This window comes from Anopheles gambiae, chromosome 2 (assembly GCF_943734735.2).
Source record: "Anopheles gambiae chromosome 2, idAnoGambNW_F1_1, whole genome shotgun sequence".
NCBI lineage: Eukaryota > Metazoa > Arthropoda > Insecta > Diptera > Culicidae > Anopheles > Anopheles gambiae.
Genome location: NC_064601.1, coordinates 90,311,966 through 90,330,107, shown reverse-complemented (window position 1 = coordinate 90,330,107; position 18,142 = coordinate 90,311,966). Strand labels below are relative to the sequence as shown.

General features: G+C 44.8%; 1 protein-coding gene across 3 annotated transcripts in view; it reads right to left on the bottom strand.

The window, feature by feature from the left end:
* The window catches only part of LOC1276475 (acid sphingomyelinase-like phosphodiesterase 3a), an 83,090-nt gene that overhangs the window by 48,354 nt on the left and 16,594 nt on the right, over window positions 1-18,142 (bottom strand). Inside the window, exons 1-2 of one of the 3 annotated variants that reach the window (XM_061647899.1) lie at window positions 2,113-2,282; window positions 1,662-2,021 (exon numbers count right to left, since the gene is read on the bottom strand). In XM_061647899.1, coding sequence (XP_061503883.1) covers window positions 1,662-1,797 — 136 coding nt within the window. In that variant the 5' untranslated portion in view covers window positions 1,798-2,021; window positions 2,113-2,282. Of the gene's footprint in view, window positions 1-1,661; window positions 2,074-2,112; window positions 2,283-18,142 lie in introns of those variants that run through there. The other 2 variants (XM_061647901.1, XM_061647900.1) reach the window with 2 other exon arrangements.

The following is an 18,142-nucleotide window of genomic DNA, read 5'->3' as shown; positions in this document are numbered from 1 at the left end:
TATTTATGAAGCAGAATTAGAGACCGCTAGAAAGCTCAAGTGGAGGAAAAAGCCTCGAGCTCGGAACATGAGGAAGGGGTGGAAAAATGTCTGCAATATGAATGAGAACACATCAGCCGGGGCACATTTGAGGACATACCGGCTTGTGGTGGTGGTGGCGGTTTTCGCTCCCACAGATGCAGATGAGCGCTCGGAAGCCTGGGAAGAAATCCCTCCCCCTGCCAAATGCTGGGGGAGAACAAATCAGAAAGCCACCGGTGAAAAGTGAAACTCGAAGGGGGAGGGAGAAGCAGACATAGGGTTTGTTAGCGAAGAATAAACCCCGGTGGGGATTATTTGCCTCTCTTTCACGAGCAATTTCGCAGAGCACTTACTGGCGATGTGGTTGAGGGGGGAGCGCAGGGCGAAATAATTCCCATACATGAATTTATAACACTGGGGGATGGTTAGAGGCAATGGAGGAAAAAGGAAGGACGAGGAATCGCCTCGAAAGAGATAACGAGTGTACGAAAATCTGTATCGATCGAAGAATGCCCATTAATGATTTATGTCAATCGATTGTTTCTGCTGGTTCGCACCGGCTGCAGCAACACGTCCATCAAGGTGAAGCATCCAGCATAACCATCCATCCAAGCAGAAGTTTTTCTTTGCAGATGTAAATGAAATTGGCATGTGGGTGGTATTGTTTTTTTTTTATTGGGGTAAGGGAAGCAAGCACGTGAGAGCGAGAGCGAGTGAGAGCGATTATCGAAAGCGAGTGTGCAGGACCGTGGGAAGCTTTCGCAGGAGCGAATGCAAATTTAATGAGCTCACGTTGCGATGCGCCGGCATGATGGATCACGCGATTGCCATGGTGATGGGTTTGGTGCTTTGTGTGTGTGTACGTTTTTCGCCCATGCTGCTCCATATCACTGTCGCAGTAATTGGATGGTTTGAGTCTTTGCTTGTGTATATGTTTTAAATGTTTCTTTTTTTCCTTCTTCGCAAAACATACTTTCAAGCGCGGCTTTCCGATATGAGGATATTGAATATTCTAACAGCGATGCAGATGTGACTTTTGATTATTATTTTGCAATAGGATTACAGCTGCCGGTGGTTATTGAAGTCGTATGGGACGGTGGCGGGGAGGTACTTTTTCTGGTGTTTTGAGTGCAATTTATTATTTATGCTTTCATCGCGTCATCACCTGACGTTGGTGTGATGCAACGTTTTAACGAGCTCACACACACACACGGGAAAATGTGCGGTAATGTTGATTTGGTTGGAGTTATTTCATTAATCATACACCTGTCTGATGCTGTTACTAATACATTGTGAATAAGATCTCTTTGTATTACTTAACCTAATCAATAAGGTTAAAATATGTTCAGAAAGTGCAACAATACAAGAAAATGGGAATGATTTTTGGGAATGATTTTCGTAAATTTCGTTTTCTTATTTCTTATATCTGACTTCTGATGACAAGGTCTTTGTAAAGCGTTTTTGGTTCTCAAAACCATGCAATATTATGTCGCGAAACTGAGGTTGTCAAACTTCAAAGTTGCTTGGTCCTTATTGAACTGTCTCTAAAAAAAATATGAACTTTACCAATCGTTTGCCCTTTTACAACACCAGAAATCATTCTTAAAGTTAAACGAATTCAAACGAATAGCAAAACTTACCTATCCTCGCCTCGGTCAGCTTAACACAGTACGTTGCTACCAGGAAGCAAACCCATGTTAACGCTATGCCCGGGAAGACCTTCAATAGCCTATTGAGGTCCATTGTAAGTGTCCCAGGATATCCATTATGTTTCATGTAATCAACATGGAAACGGAGCAGAGCAATCCGCTGGCCGCATTCGATGCAACTAGGAAAGCAATACCGGCGGAAAGATTCCACTGCAAGCAGGCAGGGAGAACGCACGCACTACACTTCTTGAGCGCACACTAACGGTTCACTTGGCAAGCAAGTTTATTTCTTCTGCGGGAGCTTTTTCACTTCACTTATTGTTGGTTTAGTTTTTCCAACCGTTTCGATATCTAAATAAAGCACAGGGAAATAAATTATTTATAATCACTTGCATGCAAAGAGCTAACAGCAAAGGGACAGGTAGTATAAGTTTCAAATAACCTAAAATTCTCACTAAACAACACTGTTCAACGCCTACATTTGAACACACAGTTCCACATAGTTTTGATATACATTGTCGTCACAGTTTCGGTAGCCTTCAGCTATTTCTATTTTCTAAACACCAATTTAACAAACTCTTCCGTTTAGTCGTTTTTTCACCTTTCCTTCGGAAAGCTGTCGGTTGCTTATTGACACGCAGAAGTTGTCGGTTGCTTATTGACACGCATCAGAAAGCAGCCGATAATAGTTCGCGTTCACTCACAAGACGCAACAAACACACACACAGAAAAAGGTGAAACTTTTCGCTCCGCTTATCTTTTCCGCCTGTCACTTTCGTTTCACTCGACACGCGCAGAGGCAAAGTAAATGAAGAGGATTAAAAATTAATACACGAGCCAATAGGAGTTGAACACACGGGCCCGTGCACCTGCTGAAGGTGTGACATCCACCGTATCGAAGGGCTTAACTTGAGAGGGGGGAACTTGTCATCGAATGTAGTTCCCGTGCACGCGTGTAGTGGGCCCGGCTGTCTGCCGTTATGTATTATAAATGTCTAAAAATATCCAAACATTCCCATTCGTCGAAGTGTGTTCATATTTTATCAACGCTTGCTTTTCTACTGCCTTTAGGGCAAGCGACGAGGACAAGCTTGTCGTAAAGATAACAAAAAAGCGCAGACAACGAGTTGTCATTAAACAGTGGAAAACAAACATTTCAAGAACTATTTCCAGCCTCTTCCTTTGTTGCTATTTCCATAAAAAAATGTTTGCTCCACAAAAGTGTCATTTTTCAAACAGGAGCTTTCTAAAACAGCTTAAAGTCACTAACAACAACAACAACCAAAAACCAACATCGATAAAAACGGGTTTTTGCTTATCCAGTAGGGCATGAAAAAAGAGGGGCTCGCTTTAAGTGGTTGATTACGATTATTGCGCTTGCCTGTTTGGCAGTCGGGAAGCAGCGTGTTCAAAGTGTTCCGTTTTCGTGCATAGTTTTCATTTTGCCGCTTTCGGTGACATTTGGCAGAACGTGTTTTTGGTTGTGTGTGTTTTTTTGCCACGTAGCTGCATTTAACTTTCCACTTCAGCAGCCCGGTCAACCTGCAACGAAACAAGAAACAACAAGAACGAATGGTTAAACAAGGAATGTTTTTTTTTTAAAGAAAACTCTTTCACAAGTAGGACAGAACGAATGAAGGTGGTGCTGTGTCAGTTTTTTGTGTGTATTTTCTATTCATCGAAAAAAAGGAAAGTTTTGCCAAAGGAAAGCAGTTGACGACCGGAGTTTTTGAGGCCAGCTTTTATTGGCATTGAATTAATTTTGCACCCTAGCTTCCTTATTTAGTCTTTAATGGGGCTTTTTGGTTCGGTTTCCGGTCCAAAGGCAGGTTTTTTTTACGATTTTGTTTAGCTCAGCACCATTTCGTCGGAAATGGAATTAGAAGTGAAAATGGTAAAAAAAGGATTACTGAACAGGAAATAATTACAATCCCATAAACATCCAGGTTTTATGGCGTATTTTATTTTTATTTGGGAAGTTTAGTGTTCACAACTTGAAAAGAAAATGATGTCCAATCCACAGGCTCATCCGAAGTATTAGTAACTGTTGTTTTAGCAAACGTTTTAGCAAAACAAAATATCACTGTCACATTTACTGTTCTAAATACCCTATTTTCCTTCAACTCAACCTTCCCCTCTGGAAAACGATATCCCCTAGTTGCATAATCAAAGTGGAAAAAATACGACCGCAACAACCCGACTGCCGTGGGTTGGCCGTAAAAATCGTTGCTTTATTAAACCAGCGCCATGTTTATCTTTCACCCGCGCCAGTCGAAATTATTCAATCATCTCTACTTCCTTTGGAAACCGCACACACACACACACACACACACACACACACACTCGGATGTCGGATCCCGTGTTCGTGAGTGCAAATTTTGCTTCATCAAACCCTTTTCTGCTTCTGTCTACTCCCGTCCTTCAAGCAAAATACACACACAGAGAGCGAGCAAGCACCGTGCCATTTATTATTCATCGCAATTTGTGGCCTCAATTGTGGCCTTGCCAAACAAATCATATCCATTTATTCCGCATCATTTCGATCCATCCGAGCTGCGAGCTCGCTCGGTTCGGCGGTCGGCTGCTTACGTGCGGGAGCAAGCAGCAAAAACGAGTGTAGGATTCAAATCACCCTCCAGAGGGTGAGAGGAAGGAGCGCGGGGAGAGCATAATTGCCACACAAAAGCGGGCCAACGGTAGCGGAGAGCGAGCGGAAGGAAAATTGCGGCATCACGTCTTTGTGTGCGGACGCTCGGCTCGGAAGCTTTGGAAACGCACCGAGCTTTTGAAGTTGCCGTTGCATGGGCGAGAGGAGGGGAGGGGAACCGAAGGAAGCGACACAAGATTGCAGTTATAGATAAAATGCCAACCACGGTCAGCTTGCTGGCAGGAGGTAGAAGGTACGGCCGGGATCATGTCTCGTACGCTGAGTTATGCTAACGACTTAAATACGCCGACGACGACGACGATGATGATGACGAGGTTAGTTTGTGCTCTGATTTTTTGTACTCTTATTATAACCGCCACTCCAACCAACCGGCGGCTAGGGCCAAACGGAAAAGATTACACAAGCAACCCCCCCCCCCCCCTCCCAATCCCACCGAAAAGAAACGCGGTCCGTCAAGGAGCGATTGGTAAAAATTACATAAGGACCCAGACGAGTTTAGTGAAATTGCTCACTTCCTTCCTAAGGACGGGCCCGGGCGTAGCGATTGCGAGAAACATCCTTCGCCCGAATGCTCCCACCGTACCATACTGCTTAGAGGACTGACATTTTTCGGTGCCAAATGGAGGGCATTGTTTGTTTGCAGGTTGAAGGTTTTAGGCTGATGAACGGGGAAGGGAAATGAAGGGACGGGCGGTGCGCGTTCAAGGTAAGCTCCGTTTTTGTAACGATCGTCCGTAGTTGGAATCGGAAATGCTAAAGAAGACGCAACTGCGTAAAGGTAAACGCATAAATGCTAAACAAACTAGTGAACCCCTCCCCCCCCTCTCCTCCCGTTCTGGATGAGTTCCGTGGAAAAGTGCCAACACGCACACAAACACACACACACACACATACAACCCATGGTGGACGGTGGTGCGTCTTAAGCGGATTAAAATTATCGCGTTACGTGTCGTGAAGCTATAATTATTAACATATTTTCCTTCCAACGGTTCACGTTTTCCTTTGTCCCCGCTGCAAGGGGAGCTGGTTTTATTTTTCTTCTTTTCTTTTTTTTTGTATAATTCCAGCACACATTTCCTATGAAGCCCCGAGAACCCCTCCCCCAAGAGCGCAGCTTTATGTAAGATAGTCGATGTAAAGGAAATCGAGAGTGAAGGTGGCACTACCGAATTAAAGCCAAGAGCACACGCTTACGCCAAAAATCGTCCTTTCCGACCCATTTCCTTCGCCCAATCTTGTACAAGTGGAAGCAGGAGTACAATTCCACCTGAAGTGAGCTTCGAGCGGCCAAGATAATTTTAATCCACTTACACAAAACAGAGGGCTCGGAACCATCGGGCGACACGGGTGCTTTACTTTGCAAGTTGCCAGTTCCGCCTCAGTGGGATTGGGGAATGTTTCCTTTTTTTTTGGGAGGGGCATTTTTTCTTCTTCTTGTTTTTGTTTTCTCCCCTTTAGACAGCAATAGCAATGCAATGCCCGATTGTCCTGTTCGTTGCAGGTAGGGTAGGCTTGGGCAAAGATTATTCCATAAAGGGATTAGCTTAAGCGACCGCGAAGGGCGCGAGCAAGCGCGAGCGTCTCCGCTTTTGGTGGAGGAAAAAACAACACTACCACCACTGTTCGGCGGATTAATCGGAGGAAAATTAGTGAAACAACGAAAGTCAGTTAGCGGAGCAGAGGAATTAGTTTTCTTAATCCTAGTTTGTTTTTTTTTTTGCTGGAAACCATGGTGCAGGATGGTTGATTGATTTTTGAATTCAAGAGATTACAATTGGAATGGGAGAAAGCTCTTCCAGTTGGCATGTTGTTTTGGTAGGAAAATTGAGAGTTGATTTTGAGAAAACAAACAGCTGTCGAAATCTTCTTAGTGCTAGGAAGATTCAAATAGGAATATACAAATCCTACTACTCAGTTCGACAAATATAATTTTTAATTAAATTTCGCATTTCTACAACGGCCAATTTAAAGACTCTTGGAACTCTGAAGTATCCCAAAAATACTTTATTAAATCACAGGTCAGAGCGAAAGCAGAAACCTTATTTTATTTAAGTTCATAGCTTAATTCGACTTCATTTTAGATCGATCACAAATGGCTTAGCACTAGTTGTCATAGGCATTATCAATTGAGTGTTAAACTTAATTCTCACGTTTTGCTTCCTTCTTAGTTTCGTTCATACCTCAACAACCAATTTGATTTAAATAAATAATAAAACTAAAAATATATATTTTCTTCTTCATTACCGGACTTTTCTGATATTTCATTTCCATTACAATAATTTTTAATTTCTTCAGCATGACTTTCAACACAACTCAAGCCGGATTGAGTTTGATAGTTCTTAGTAGCTAAGTGTTGAAAATCATGTGTTGAAACTGAAATTTCAGTTTGAAGCAAATACACTATTTGACGACTGTTGAAAAACATCTTGAATGCGGTGAATAATTATGTGCAGATTCCAAAGTGACTTAGAAAACCCTGTTAGCTTAACCTTCCTAGACGATGGCATGAACCAACATGAATTCACCTGAGCAACAATCCAACTACCAGCAACCGTTGGCAAGACAAAAATTATAAATTCATAATGCCCATCCGAACGCTACAAACTAAACCCAGCAAAAACCAAGTACCAGGCTCAGAAACATGACGAAAAATTCAATTTCACTCTCAAGTGTACCATTTTTCGATACCGAAAACCCCCGGTGCCCAAAAACAAACGAACGACCCGTCGTCCACTCAAAGACAAATAATATTTTAATAGTGTGCAAATGGTTGGCCAACCAATGGAAAATGAATATGATTAAACGGGCAACAGGGCAGAGGCTGCTGAGGACCCGTGGTTGCTACGCAAACCAGTGGCAAGTGTTTCCCGGGGTTTGTTTTCCGGTATTTATTCAGCTTTTATTCAAATGCTTTTGTCGCATGCTCCAAAGTATACAGCTTCCCGTACATTTCCCGTAGCGCGCAGAGGGAAAATATTTTCATTACAATAAATTGTGGCGTTTGTTTGTTTTATCGTCTCAGTCCCAGTCGTGGCGTGTTCTCGAGAGAGAGAGAACAAAAAAAAGCGAAAGCAAACACTGCGTTTGCCGGAGAGACAATTTGTGAAAAATCATCATTTCCGACGCTTGTTTCTTCCGCATCTCTTGCCCGAATCCGTGATCAGAGGGTCGGAAAAATTGACTACTTCCGATCAGTGCAATCAGTGCCGGCACTCTCCCCATCAACCTCTAGCGTAAGGATCAATCGAACAGTTCCTCGGTTGCGCTCATTTTCGTTTCCACCCCAGGGCAAGAGGGGGGTTTGGGGCACAAAAACAACTCCGACCGGCCAGCACAAGGACAAGGCGCAGGCCCTGCTCTTGGACTTACGGCTTGGCGTTGACTTGGGCCGCTCTCTCGTCTGGTTTTATCGAATTTTCTCCGAATTTCATCAAGTTCCCGTTTATTGTGTGTCCTCCATCAAAGTCAATGTCAAGTCATGCTTATTATGAATATTTATTGCTAACCTTCCCTTTGCGGGACCTTTCACAAGCACATGGGGTGAAGAGCACGCTTCTTCCTTGCGTGTGCTTGTTTTTTCTTCTTCTCTTCTTGCTCTTTCTTTTGCTTACTTTTGCCGCCCCAAAAAGAAATCAATCAAATAAATCGTACCCTTGGCCGGTCTTTGTTCATTCCGGAGCCGGGTCCTCCTGCATTATGGCTCGGGGGGAAGGAGGTTGCATGTAGACCGGGGGTGTTTGTTTGAGTTCATTTTGCTTGGAGTAGTGTGTTTTCGCTTACATTATGGCAAGTTTTTTTTTTGTTAATTCTTTAGACAACATGGGTTTGGGGTATTTCTTCCTCGAAAATGTTATTTGAATGCGAACTTTCACTCGCGTTTGGGAAGACATTGTACTACGCACACCTTCATCAACCTACGCAAGCGAATGGTATTGAAAAAGCAAATACCATAAATGATACAAACAAAGCATATTCCATCGAACAGCCAGTGCTCTCCGGCAGAGGCGTCACTCAATCAATCTTTGGTTTCGGAAAGCGAAAGGTCCCACCAAAAAAAAAACAACATTGAAAAAGAAATTGAACATTGAAGCAAAAACGCAACCGCTCAGCAACAAAACCGTATGCATTGCTTTGTGTTGAAAAGCTCAAAAATCTTCCCAGCAAACAAAAAAACAACAACACCTAAACAACACGAAACCAATCTACGTCACGATCTCCGGGCGACGAATACAGGCATCTCGTCTCGATTTAACTCAATGAATCTCACATTTTTTGGCCCCATCCCCGTGATTGTTTTTTGGTTCTGCACTCCTCTCCACTTCTTTTGGGCCACAAGGTGCTAGAAAAATCAATTTTCCAATAAAACTCTAATCCAATTTCCGGGGTCACACTTGAGGGGTGGCCGTCGCTGTGCCGTTTTTTTTTTAAGTTCAAGCGACGGGCAGGGTTTTCCGGTTACGGGAAGGGATGGTGTTTTTTTGTTGTTTAAACTCTCTCTCTCTCTCTACAGCCCCACTTTAAACTGATTTGTATTCTAATCTTATTGAATTTTTCGGGCACTTCCGGGGATCTTGGAATCCGTCCGTGAGCGAAAGAAAATGAAGCAAAAAGGATTCTAAAAACCACTCTCTGCTCGTGAAGTGGACGCAAACTTGAGGTCTAGTGTTTACTCGGCGTGAAGTGGGGCAGCAGTGGGTAAAACAAAAAACACTCCTCCATGGTGCAGAAAGATGACGACCGTGTGGGAGGAACTAGAAGAAGAAGAAAAAAACATAAAAGCTCCACTCAACTCAAGTGCGGAAAGGCATAGAAAACAAAAACTGGAAAAAGGGCTGGGTTATAGATCGAGCGAGACCGTTTCTTCCTAAAAAAAAACACATGAAGGGCACACAAATTGTGTGAGTGTGAATGTGGGTGTCGCTCAGGCTACCTTAATTGGAGCCTAGGATCCCGCCAAACCCCACCATATGCCACCCCTTCCCCAAGAAACAAAGCACAAGCGTCCAGCCGTTTCCCATTATTGTCGTCTCGCCTCGAAACGTCGTCCCAGGACCCGAATCGGTCATTTAAGGGATGTTAAACTTTCGACATTTCTCCCTTCCATTCTGCTAAGCTGTGTGGGTGGAGGTGGTGGGCATTCCTTCCTCCCCCCCTCCCTCACTGCGCAGGTTCTAGTAACGCGTTGGCCGGCAGTGGCAGTGCCGCTGCTCCGTTCCGTCAAGGAGTCGACAACTTTTATTCGACTCTCTGACATTTTTCTCTGCTTTTGTCCGTCTCGTGCCCGAATGTCCCAGGGTAACAGTTGATGAAAGTATTTCTTTCTTTTTTTTTTGTTATTAATTCAAGTGCGGTCTGTTGAACAATAAGTGCCATTCAGGCGACACTGCCTGCAAACGAAAGCTGGGATCACTTGTAAAAAAAAAGGGGGAAGCGCACGAAAGGGGGACGAATATGGCGTACGGGAGGTGTGTAATGAAGTGGTGGCAACGGCAGAAATTACTGTGGAAAAGAAAATTACTCCCCATTGGGTAGTGCCGTCCTACCGTCCAGTCGGAGGGGTCGGGAGGGATCGATTTTTTCCTAGGAAAACAGATACGGCAAAGGGTCGGTGGGCGGCTGTGCTCCGGGTAAACTGTTGAACTGATTGTGTCGGTATAAATTGGATCGGAATTATTTTGGGAGGTCGTTTTTCTTTCCCCGCCCCACTCCATCAGCTCGCACTTCTTCAGTTTCTTTCGTTCGCTTTCACTTTCTTAGGAAAACTGTGTTGAGTTTTTGTTAACAAATTTGTTTTGTCCGGTGCCCGCTCGGTGCTTTTTTTTTGCTACCCACGGGAAAGTGAGTTCCAGCACCGTTGGGCGCAATGATTTGCTGTGGTCAAACATATTGTCTGCGGTTTCAATCAAATGGTAATGCAATTTTCCACCCCTTGCTGAAGGGGAGGGGTAGCGAAAAATGAAACACAATCCATTGGATTGATGGTGCAGCTCAATCTTGTGCTCGATAAAGCATTTCCATTTGTCCACGCGGGTTTTGTTGTGCCGGTGGCTCGGGGCACAATAATCAAAATGGTGCTGAAGTGAAGTGCGCTTGATTGATATTGAAATGCAGGTTAATGGTTCATTAACAGATTTAAAAAGAAATAAACAGATTCTTATCAGACGATGGGTGTGAACGAATGCAAGGGATCATTACTGATAGAAGTTTTCTAGTGACCGAGAAAACAAATTTTCTTGTTGTTTCTACACATTTTAATCAACTATGGTAGCTTAAATAATTAAATTATCAAAATACAACAATAATAAGTGTTATTTTGGGTCCATAAATTATAATATTGCTAAGAAAAATCAGAATTGTTTGAATTTTTAGTTTATCAATTAACCCAAATTAGTTTATCAATTAAGAGTTTATCAATTAACCCAAATAGCCAAATTTGCTTGAGCAGCTCATTTTGGCATGCTAAAGATCGCTGCTTGAATTCGCCTTTTTCAAAAATAAACAGCATCAAAGTTCCAGGTGGATCTAGCAAAAAGCGCTTAAGCAGCTTCCTTATGCCACGGTGCCAGGGATTTTTTTTTTTGTGTTTTATTTTCAAGCAAGCGTCATCGATCAAATAAACAACAAGATTTGTTTCATTTAAGCGCTTGTGTATATTTTTAAATCCTTTGTATTGATGAATTACACAAAAATTTCACACAATTTGCTGTACAATCACAACCACTTCACTCAATATTCTTTCTTCAATTAAAGAATCTATCTTCAGCTGCAGCAATGAGATGATTGACGGTGTCAGTCTTTGACACTTTGACAAGAGCCACCTTGTATCGTTGTCATAATGAATGAAAAAGCTATGAAGTTCCATCAAGTTCGGTACACGTTCTTAACAAGCCTTAAAGTTCTATCATGAACCCTACACAGAATGCTAATCAGCCGCAAAGTTCCAAAGAGTACCATGGGCTTGTTAAAAAGCTTTATGGTTCCACCAAGTACCGTTTCTTCTCTTAATCACCCACAAAGTACGACATCGGAACGAGTTTTCGTTAAACAGCCCCAAATCAGCTATGGAGTTCGAGCTGGCGATTTGAGAACTAGCTTAAAATATATTATGCTATGCTTTAGGCAATATAAATATTTCGACCAAACGAATGGTATTTTTAACTTAAACTTGCCACAAATGTCCTCCTTTTTCACACACACGACCACTCCAATCAAACGAATTTCTTCGCCCCCTCTTCCTGATTGAGCAAACAACACTGTCGAACGAATTAATTCACCGTCTTCTTGAGGTGAACAAATAACTGCGCAAACTACGCACCAAACATGCATGTTTTCCCCCTCTTGCGAGCGTGTAACAATTTGTCAAAAACCAACCCGGCTCCCCAACATAAAAAGTCCCCCTTAGGCAGGGGTAAAGGTAGCAACAGCACAGCATTAAGCACAGGCACAGCACACCAGATTAACACATCGACGGAGAAAAATGGCCTCCGTTCGCAGCAATCCAAACACGGGATTTTCCACAGCAGCCGCCTCTCTCTGTGTACGTGTCTGTGTGCGTAAACATCACAACGAAAACAAAACATAAACCCCCCTTCAATTCCCTTGCTACAACCTTCAATCTACCGGTGTCGTGGGAACAGCGTGATGTCCGCCCGCTCCCATGCTACCGATACCGTGCAAACTGTTGATACTGATTTGCTTGTAATTCCATCTCACATCATCAGTTAAGTGGTATTATACTACTTAACAGTATCGGGGTGGTGGGGGGGGGCACGGGAGACGGGAGCCATTGTAGGCAAAACATTGCCACCGAGCAGCATCCAAACAATCCATCAGCAGCAACAACACGTTGAAAGTGTACGAGCGTGTGTGTGAGTGAGTGTGTGTGTGTGGTGAAGTTGTCACTGAAATTGAGTTGAGCTACCTCATGCCTGTGTATGTCGACGGCAGGACGCTGTCATGTATGGTGGTGGCAACATAAATCATAAAAACACACCGGAAGCCTAACACGAAACTCTTCAACCGACACGGAGCTTGTGAAGGACGGCGGGAGAAGATGGAAGGCCTGCAGAGAGCGTAAGCTTTAAAATTAGCTAAATGAGACCTTCACCTCTCCGTCCGCCTTCTCCAGAGCAAATGAGGCCTATGCTTGTGGTTTAACGAATTCTTGTAGAGCTTACCCGTTGCGTCACTCGCAAACCGGAACATCGGTGCGAGCGGTTTGGTAGCTTTTGCCCGGGGTAGAACAAATATTTTGAAAACATTAAATCATTCAACCGCGTGCGTGTACTACTCGGAAGCTTCGGAGCACAACCCGAAACCCGTCCCGTCCGTCCCGTCGTGGATGGACTTACGCCCGCGTCTCACCGTGAAGTCGTCATCCACGTTTCCGCTAGACACATCCGTCTTTGTTGTGTGAGCGAGCTTTGTTTGGTCAGGGTTTGCTGATTAAATCTGCCATGCCATGGCCCTTCAACTTCACCCTGCCCCATCTCACCCCATTCATCACGAACCGAAAAGTCTCATCGGAGCAGCGGGAAACACCGGGAGATGGGAGATGCATGGTTGAATACAGCTATCAAGAGGATACGTGAAAAGCTCCGGCCCAAGCTAGCCGCGCGACGATGCTAACCGGGGCTCTGGGCTCAAAAACCCTCGATGGAAAATCACAATTCCTCCTTCCCACAACGGGGCATTGCAAGAGCGCACAAATTCTTCACCACCCCCCAAAGTAAGCATCCCTCTAATCCTGTTTGCCATTGCGGTTTATTATTATTATTCCACCGTGGTTGGGTTGCAGGCGGAAATGTTGACTTCAGCCGTCAGTGTAATATTACGATTTTCCATCCCATCAAAGGAGGTTCCTCACCGGCAGTCCGCACAAGCCATCAAACAAACGCGCTCGCAACAGAACGTACCCAAGACATAAATCATACACGCACACACACACACACACACATAAAAGAAGAGGAGTGAGCTCACATACGGCATGAATGAACCAAACCACGGCACAAACCGTCTCGACGAGCATCGTCAACCGGGTTAGGCTGCTTTACCCATTTTTCGTTCGCACTTGATTGTTTGCCATCGTTGTGCCGCGTGTGCGATCTTGCAAAGGCTCAAAGTTTGGGTGCCGCAACACCACACACGGAAGCCATGTTCGTACCTCGGTCGATAAATCCCATCCCTTTTTCGGTTGACAATGAGGCCGGAGCGTCAGTGGGGAAAACTGCCAAACAGCAAGAACAGGATCGTAATAGCACGTAATGAACAAACGATGCATGAATAACACATATATAGACACACGCACACACACACAACCACACCTCGTACTATGCGCTACACATTGAAAGGATCAGAATAGAACAAAGGAAATACTACAGGTAAGACGGGACACCACTAAAGACAAGAACGAACGAAACAACCCTCAAGCAGCTCGCAAGATTGGAGGGAGCGGGAGGGGGGCGGGATGAAAAATTCATAAACACAGCACTTACAGTCGGCCAAATGTCTTGTCTTGCGTCAGCTTAACCTAAAACCGAAACACCACTTACGCTTCGTTTGCCGCCAGGGTGAGCCACCGTCGCATAATTCCTCAAACGAAGCCAACCAGTCGGTCCTGGTACCTGGAAGAAGATTGTTCACCGAGACGCAAAGTGATTCCGACATTGGCAAACATACGGATGCACGACACACACACACAGTGAGGGAAGCGCAACGCAAGAACGCACAAGACGTTGAATGAGAAGGGAATGTCTTTGGAACATTTTCGGCTAGAAGCACACTCACAGCGCTGCACATCGTCGGGCGCATCGCTTCTTTCGGTGTCTTCATGGCAGTGGCAGCACATTCGTTCTTCGCCACCACCATCGGGTGTAGCATCGCACAATATTTGGAATTTATGATTGCATATTAATTAAAAGATAAAGCCCGAAAGGCGAAACAGTTTATGTAAATGGTTTTGCTTCCTGGCTTGGAGCGAATGGACGTCTTGTCTTGGGCCCTTGTTGTTGGTTTGGTTGATGCTCCAGCCCGGGCGTGCCGGGCGACTGATCGTGACTGACAGCCGTTTTACCGGAAGCTCGGTGCTTGGTTCCGCCGTCCGCTTGCCGGTACAATACTGGATGATGGAATGGATACTGGTCCAAGGGCCGGGCTCCCTGGAGAGACAAACCGTATAGATCGTCCCCTCGTCCCCGTCGTAAGCGTAGCCGTAACGTCTGACGGAAGTGAATCTGATGGTTTAATTTTTATGACACATTCTCAGCAAACGCGAGAACGGAGAAGGTAACAGCTTGCACGGTACTGGCCATGTTTTTACCGGGCGGGTGGTACCTCTGTCGTACCCCGTTTTTTGGTCTGACAGCTCCAGTTTGTGTGTGTGTGTGTGTGTGTGTGTGTGTGTGTGTGTGTGTGTGTGTGTGTGCGGGCGTTACTGCAGTGCCTTTTGTTGTTGTTTTTAGATTGATATGATGCCGGAGCGTTTGCTTGAGACGTCAGGATGGATGGACATGCTGGAAAGTTAGCCGGAAATCGGAATGAATGGCATCCATTATTCGAGCACTCGAAGCTTTATGAATATTATCGTAGGATGCAACGTTGAACTACTCCCCAGTGCCGCTCGGTAGAGGTACGGTTCATATTTTCGTCTGAAAATGTGGAATGTCATTGTTCTAGAGCCTGCCAGCGGGAGATGCATCTACCCATTAGCTACAGTTCACGGGAAATCTGCTTTCCGTAGCGAGGAATACTGTTAAAATGCATAAAATGGCAGTAATGGATCGTTTGAACTGTTTGATGTGTTTGTTACCGTGACTCTTAGTTGGTGGCAGTCAAATGTGTTAAATTTTTGGAATCGAAAAATATAGCACTAAATTGATGTAATGAACATGTTTTATTGGGTCTTTCCTCAAAATGTACATAAATGAAATTTCCAAGAGTTGTAAAAGGGATGCAGTATTTTATAAAATCAATTATATAGACAATTATGGAATGCAAAATTCATGCCTGTTGATACAGGGTTTACCACGATTTATTGGTCAGTTCCACGATTTTTTGATCGTATCCCATAGATTTTTGGTGGGTTCCCATAATTTATTGGTATTTTCCGATTGGATATCAATACAATTGGACCAAAAAATTCTGGGAAACGGCCAAAAAATCGTAGGAACGCACCAAAAAAATTTGGGAACCCACCAAAAATTTATGGGAACCCACCAATAAATCGTGGGAAACCCTGTAAAAGCTTCACTAACACAAGCTGAATATTTCTATACTCTTACTATACTGTTTAATGAGTAAAACTTCCCATTACCATACAGCTTTGATAGCTTAGTTGATTCATTTAAATATTATTCGTTTACTATTCTTATTGGTTTAAACCTAAAAATCCTACTTCTTTCCAATATTAATATTGCTTAACCAACGAGCTTCTAAGCAGACGTCTTGTATTTTCCGAATAAATTTAATTTGATATTCATATTGCAAATATATTTACTGACAAAAAGAAAATATTAATCAAATTTCTCCGGATTTCAGGTTTGTGTCTGCTAACAGTAACTAACTAGCAGAAAAGTAATCACAAGCCATTTTTCTCAATAATCAGTAAGATAATCCAACAACAGCAATGAAGCACAGATGCAAAGAATAATAAGATGTATAGGATACTTTGATTGGATCTGATGAGACACTTGGCTATTCCTACTCCTGATGACGAAAATTGCACACCTCTTCCGGGTTTTACTGCTCGGTTCGGTTTACTGCTTCTCCAATGCTGCACCTGCAGGCACTGCACAATCTGTCGATAGCTTGCATCCGGTCGTTTTCATCTCGATTCACCTCATCCTGATTACGGTGCAATTGTGCGCTACCGATGAGTAAGATGCGCTTTCTTTCATTTCCGCACTCGGTATTTTTCCAACCTACCGAGTCGCTCGGACCACTCCCAACATTATGTAGCGAACGAAACCGGCCGCTGGCACAAGATCCGAACCGAGGAGGGTTGACGTTTGAAGGGCAATCTATCAGCACCGACCGGAGGAACCGGTACCCGTTGGCCTTATCGGATCGGAGAGGCATGCCGTAGTAGTTGCTGCCGGTTGCAGGTGCGACATAAATTACACGCTCTGACGGACACGGAAACCCATTTACCCGGCGTACCGAGGACCTGACTTTCTCTCCTCCCTGCTCGCTGGGTGGTGTCCCGCTGCCGACCCGGCTTCAAGATACCGATCGTTGATGGATGAAGGAAAATTATCGACACCCGCTGATCCTGTGACATTTCTCGGAACGATCCGCACGTCCGTCCGGACCGCCCCATACCCGTCTGCCAATGCATTACGAGGGGAGGGGGAAACGATACTTAAGACCCTGTCGGTGAGTTACGTCCCACTAAAGCACCACCGTCCGGGCGGAAATGTTTACCCCGATGGGCAGCAATGACAGCGGTGTCAGCTGGGAACGGAGGCAGAAAATTATTCGTCCCCGGTCTTCGGTTCAATCACAATGGAGACAGACAGAAGCGGAGCGGCAGCAAACCAGGCAAGAAGGCATAATAGATGGAGCAAGGGAATAGATGAACGATATTCGATAAATTTAGGCATCGACGAACCCGTGGCCGAGGATCCGGGCCCCAATGGCTCAGAATAGATGGGCTCATGATTTCATTTTAGCCGTACCCGATGAGTTGGAAGACTACAAGTGACTACAATTTATGCCAGGTAATCCTCCCGGCTGGCTGGCTGGCTGGCTGACTGTGATACACCGAGCGAAGAAAACGAAACACACGAGAACGTAAACGGAAAGCGTAGCTTGACACTCTGTGGGACTTGCTCGACTGGGGGGAGTTTTCCGCCCCATTCGGGAGCGTTCCGTATCGTTCCCACAGGAAGCTCGCTCTGGGGGTTTCCGGGTTTTTGCGGACCAGCAGGCCGGTCGATAGGTCAACAAACGATTTTGTTGTGAACGTCCAGATCGAACCGGTTCCCCCGGGCTGACTCCGGCTGTGTCTGTGCCAGTAAGTCCATTCAAAATCCCCCAGCGAACGGCTCGGCACGTACGGCTGAGGAACCGGTTCCGGTGATGGATGGATTTGTGGTTTGTGTGCGGTGCAGGAACTATTTGGAAGGAGCGTAACAAAAGCGTAACAAGGGGCGAGTATCATGGCCAGTGCGTCTTCAAGCGCCGAAACGAATTCCACTGGAATGGGGGCTTGAGGCATGTGGGTATGGATCCCGCTGGACCACTCTCCCGCTCGTACTCCCGGCAGCTGGGAGTATAAATAATGAATACGGATACATTCTTCCTTATCCGGTGGCTAATGCTTTCAGCTGGATGGGGAGAGAGAAAACTGCACCGAAAAGGAAAGGCACAATCATTATGCTGGACTGTGCTTCGGGTTCGGGTTGGTATTCTCTTCCCCGTATCGGATGTTTCTTCCCGGTTTGCGTAGAACACGCTGCTACTACAAGCACCGGGATATGAGTAACAAATGAAGTGGAGTTAGCAATGTGACAAACGAACATAGCATGCTAGCATGCTTATTAAGCATAGCCGTTTGTCGCTTGGGCTAGCAGCACATGAGCAGGGCATGGTGTTCAATAATGAAGCGAAGGTTTCTAGTAAGCTCCCGTACTGATGAGTACTCATTCGTCAGCCGTAATTAGAGTGGGTGAAGTAGATCAAGGAAAAACAGCAGGTTTTGTCTGGATAGGTATTAGGTGGTATGAACAAAATGCTGTGTTTGTGACTTTAGGAAAAAATAACCCTTTTCCTTAGCTTTGTGGACGTGGATTTGCACGGTAAGAGT